The following is a 5246-nucleotide window of genomic DNA, read 5'->3' as shown; positions in this document are numbered from 1 at the left end:
TCTCACTTTGTCACCCAGGCTGGAGTGCAGTGGTGCAGTCTCTCACTACAACCTCCGCTTCCCGGGTTCAAGCGATTCTTGTGCCTCAGCCTCCCTAGTAGCTGGGATTACAGGCATGCACCACGACACCCAGCTAATGTTCACATTTTATTTTTAGTAGAGATGGGGTTTCACCATGTTGGCCAGGCTGGTCTCGAAGTCCTGATCTCAGATGATCCCTGCCTCAACCTCCCAAAGTGCTGGGATTACAGGTGTGAACCACCGCACCCGGCATAGATTTTTTATTTTCTAAATCAAATCAAACCTAGTTCAAGTTCCTTTTGCCAGGTAAACAGAAATACCCAATTTGCCACACTTGGGGGGGATTTTCTTCTCTCTTCTGTTGTTGCAAACACAGAACCTGGGGTTTACATACTCCAAGAGGTGGCTCAGTCCAACTTGTCCCTCCAAGCTGGAGAGCACTCAGCACATCTGCGGTGACCACACGTGGTCAGCAGTGGTGGCTGTGGACCCAGGTGCTATTGACACCTCTTACCAAAGTTCAACCTTGCATGGATGGACTGCGGCTGTGGGTGAGTCCCTGTCCTCACGACCAGGCTGGGCCAAGGGTGCAGTCCCAAGGCCTGGCTGTAAAGACTGGACCTCCCCAGGGCTGAGGTCTGTGCCTTGGGGACCCAGGTACTTGGGGACCTAGTACCTGGATGTCCTTTCCCTCCCTTGGGGCCAACACCTCAAGAAAAGGCCACGTGATTTCCATTTCAGTCCTGGCAACCCACTGAGCTCATTCTACTCCGTTTCTCAGACATGGAAGATTCCATGAAAACCCTGCCCCTGAAAATCACACAGGTCGGCCGGGCGCGGTGACTCACGCCTGTAATCCCAGCACTTTGGGGGGCCGAGGCGGGTGGATCACCGGGTCAGGAGTTCGAGACCATCCTGGCTAACACAGTGAAACCCCATCTCTACTAAATTAGCTGAGCGTGGTGGCATGCGCCTGTAGTCCCAGCTACTCAGGAGGCTGAGGCAGGAGAATCGCTTGAACCTGGGAGGCAGAGGTTGCAGTGAGCCGAGGCTGCGCCACTGCACTCCAGGCTGGGTGACAGAGTGAGACTCCATCTCAAAAAAAGAAAAAGTCACACAAGTCCTGGCCACCTTGCCAGGTGGGGAATGGAATGAATGCTCTCCTAGACAGTCACCCTGCCCCAGGCAACCACGGAGTTCCCTGTACCTCTCTCATTAGAATAACCTAGGAATAAAACAGGTGACAAGGCAAGTCAACTCTCCAACAGCGTGCCCAGCTACAAAAGAAACTATAGTGAAATTGGGTGGTAAGGATTAAATGGAAACAACAAAGAAAAAGATAAATAGAAACCTGCCAACAGAGATAAAAGAGAAGCAGGTGACAGAGCTGGGAAGAAATAAGGCAACAGGGAGAAAAAGAAAGCAGCAGTGATGGAGGCACATTAGTTTAATGAAAAGGGAATCAGACGACAGGACTCATTGAAAAATAGGCTATTGATACAGTCATAATAATAAGGCAATAGGGCTAGGGGGACATTTATTGGCAGGTTACAAGGAAATCGGTCAGTAGGGGTACAGGGAGATCAGGTGGTTCGATTGGAGAGAATCCTAGCTGTACACTAGAGGAAAATCAGGCAGCTGGAAAAGGGAAATTTGGCATAGGCTGCAGGAAATAGGGGAACCAGAGGGAAATTGGCAAGGGTCTGGAGGAGACTGGGAGGTACAATGTGAGGGAAATTGGATGGGGGGTGGCTAGAAGACAAAAGGATTAAATTAGAGGGAGATTGGACAGGGTTAAAGCAAAACGGGTGGTGAACTGGGGAGATGACTGGCAGTGGGGCCAGAGTGAAATCAGGCAGAGGATTGGGGCAAAATTGGGCAGGGAAGGTAGAGCAGAGCTGGGCTGCAGACTGGAGGGAAATTGCATGGGCAGTGCAAAAGGAAAATTGGGCAGTTGGGTATAAAATGAAACTGGCAAGGTGTGGTGGCTCACGCCTGTAATCCCAATACTTAAGGAGGCCAAGGCAGGAGGCTGGACTGCCTTGAAGCCAGGAATTTGAGGCCAGGAGTTTGAGACCAGCCTGGGCAATATAGCAAGAGCCCATCTCTACAAAAAAAAATTTTTAAATTAGCTGGGCATGGTAGTGCATGCCTGTAGTTCCAGCTACTCGGGAGGCTGAGGCGGGAGGATGACTTGAGTCCAGGAGTTAGAGGCTGCAGTGAGCCATGATCATGCCACTGCACTCCAGCTTGGACAACAGAGCAAGACCCTGTTTCTAAGAAAACAGAAAAAAAGAAACAGGATGGATTGGAAGAACTCATGTGGTGAGCTGTTAAAGAAATTGGGTGGTGGGACTAGAGTGAAATTGGGCAGCAGCCCATGAGGATATGTGAGAGGATGGGCTAGAGTGAAATTGGCCAGCACTGGAGGGATATCAGTCAGGTGGCTGAATCGGATGTCAGACCAAAGGGAAATGGGGTGGTGGTGAGAGGGAGCTCATTGGGTAGAATGAAATGAGGCAGTAGACTGGTGGGAAGCCTAGCCCCGCGGGGAGTTTGGTGAGGGAAGCACAGGATGGGGGCTGGGCAGCCTGAGACCTGACCCCCACTTGCCTGCCCTGCAGGATGATCCCGGCGGACAGCCGCTCGTTCCTGCTGACGGACCTGGCGTCGGGCCGGGCCTACGACCTGTGCGTGCTCGCCGTGTACGAGGACAGCGCCACGGGGCTCACAGCCACACGGCCTGTGGGCTGCGCCCGCTTCTCCACCGAACCCGCGCTGCGGCCATGCGGGGCGCCGCACGCTCCCTTCCTGGGCGGCACGATGATCATCGCGCTGGGCGGCGTGATCGTGGCCTCGGTACTGGTCTTCATCTTCGTGCTGCTGATGCGCTACAAGGTGCACGGCGGCCAGCCCCCCGGCAAGGCCAAGACTCCCGCGCCTGTCAGCAGCGTTTGCTCCCAGACCAATGGCGCCCTGGGCCCCCCGCCCACACCCGCCCCTCCCGCCCCTGAGCCGGCGGCGCTCAGGGCCCACACTGTGGTCCAGCTGGACTGCGAGCCCTGGGGGCCCGGCCACGAACCTGTGGGACCCTAGCCAGGCGCCCCCCCTCTAAGGCTTCTCTGGCCCCATGGACAGCAGGACCCGGACACCCTGTGGGACCTGGCCTCAGACTCACCAAATTGCTCATGGTTTTTAAAACTCTGATGGGGAGGGTGTCGGGGACACAGGGCACAACAAGAAAGTCCTATTTTTCTAAGCTTGGGCCTAGACCCTTGCCCTCGTCTCTGTCTATGGGGGTTGGGGGATGGAGCAGGGGTCTGGAGCTGGGGAATGCCTCCTTTGGGGAGAGACATCCCCCACCCCACCCTGCCCAGTTCAGTCTGAGGACGCTGGAGGAGGCTGAGGATGGCGATCCATTCAGACAATAGATGTTCCCTGTGTGTTTGCTCTGGGCATGCCCTGGGTTGGGGGATGCTGTGGTGATCCAGACAGCCCTGAGCCCTGCCCGCAGGGGCCTAAAGTCAAATGGGAGACAGACACATCCCTAGACAGTGATAGCCCAGAGTGACCAGGGATGTGGGGATGAGGGAAGCCTGGGGGATTGTGACAGTCCAGAAGAGGTACCCTGCTCAGCCCCAGGTGTGGTCAGGGAGGGCTTCCTGGAGGAGGACACATGTGATCTGAGAATGACATTTAAAGGAGATAACTGGGCAAAGAGCAGAAGGAAAGCTCTTTCAGGCAGAGGGCACAGCACAAGCAAGGTGGTGGTGTGCCCTGGGCACTGGGGGTGCTATGGTAGAGGTGAGGCAGGAGGGTTGAGCAGGGTCTAGGACCTCCAGGCTGAGGAGCTCAGACTGTGGCCTGATGGTACTGGGGAGCCATGGAGGGTTGTATGCAAGGGAGGGATGGGGTCAGATTGGGGCTTTAGGAAGATCCTTCTAGTGCTCTGAGGAGGGTGGACCCAAGGGGAAGACTGAAGCTGGGAGCTCCAGGGGAGGCTGGGGCAGGGACCTGGGTGCGTGAGGACAACGTTGGATCAGCTGAGCTGGGGGACAAGAAAAGGGAGTGGGTTGATAGAGACACTCGGGAAGCTGTGGGAAGCTGAGGCAGTGGGTTATGGAGCTGCGGGGCCGTGGGGTGGGGCAGGGAGATGGTGGGGACTGCCCTGATACAGGACCAGGGAGGAGGAGCAGGTTTGGGAAAGATGATATGCCTGGTGGGGAACTTGGTAGATGTAGGGGCCCTGAGGATGTCCAGGGTGTGGCATTCAGGAGGCTGCAGGAACCCTGGTCTGAGGCTGAAGCTGGGAACAGAAATGAGGGCTTTGTCAGCAGAGACGGGAACTGACACTGCTAGGGTTAAGACAGCCTCTTGTGGGGGGTGGTTCCAAGTCCCCACTATGGGACTTTTTTTTTTTAAAGAGATGGGGTCTCGCTATATTGCCCAGGCTGATCCCAAACTGGCCTCAAGTGATCCTCCCTCCTCAGCCTCCTGGATTGCTGGGATTACAGGTGTGAGCCACTGCCCCTGGCTAGAGACTTTCCATATTTAAGGGTGATGCAAAGAAAAACCTAACAAAGACTAAACAAGAACAGCAGGGAGAGGGGCAGGGGGAAGAAGACCGAACAATTCAGACCCAAGAGACTCTTGTGTGCAATGATATAAATAAAGGCTGTGGTGACCCCCCGGAGAGCAGTGTTAGGGGGTCAGTTGGGGCAGACGGCAGATTCAGGTGATTTGAGAGGAGGGGGTAAGAAAGTGTAGCTAGAGGGTGCAGCCCCTGTCAACCTGTGGGCCTGGAGTCTGGGTTGATCTGGAACTTTCAGCCTGATGTCTCTGCAGGGCGGGTCCTTACTCTGTCTTGCCCTGCCCCAGGCCCCATGGCACACCAAGCCTGGAGGTTTGTAGTACCAAACCCTGGCCTAGGAGATGTTGAGCATCCTTGGAGATCCAGGAATGGGGTTGGCAGTAAGAGGAATAGCATCCCCTGAACTCAGGGCTTCACTAGTGATGTCCCCAGAGGCAGGAGTGTGGAGGAAACCTGGGGTCTGTCACCTGGAGGGACACTGGCGTCAGGGCATGGTAAAGAGAACCCAAGATGAACTGGCCCTACTCATGACCTGGGGTACATGACCGTGACCTCACGCGATCACACATCCTAGATTCTGCCACAGCTTTTCTGGGGGATCTAGGCCTTGAACATACTATGCCATGAGTCATGG

General features: G+C 55.3%; 1 protein-coding gene across 2 annotated transcripts in view; it reads left to right on the top strand.

The window, feature by feature from the left end:
• The window catches only part of LRFN3 (leucine rich repeat and fibronectin type III domain containing 3), a 9774-nt gene extending 6486 nt beyond the window's left edge, over positions 1 to 3288 (top strand). For both annotated transcript variants that reach the window (XM_011984831.1, XM_011984830.1), the window contains one exon: positions 2646 to 3288. In XM_011984831.1, the coding sequence (XP_011840221.1) occupies positions 2646 to 3117 (472 nt within the window). In that variant the 3' untranslated portion in view covers positions 3118 to 3288. The remainder of the gene's footprint in view (positions 1 to 2645) is intronic.
• The last annotated feature ends 1958 nt before the right edge of the window (positions 3289 to 5246 follow it).

This window comes from Mandrillus leucophaeus, unplaced genomic scaffold (genome assembly GCF_000951045.1).
Source record: "Mandrillus leucophaeus isolate KB7577 unplaced genomic scaffold, Mleu.le_1.0 Scaffold274, whole genome shotgun sequence".
NCBI classification, from domain to species: Eukaryota; Metazoa; Chordata; class Mammalia; order Primates; family Cercopithecidae; genus Mandrillus; species Mandrillus leucophaeus.
Note: the sequence above shows the minus strand (reverse complement) of the source record. Positions and strands in the feature narration are given on the sequence as shown.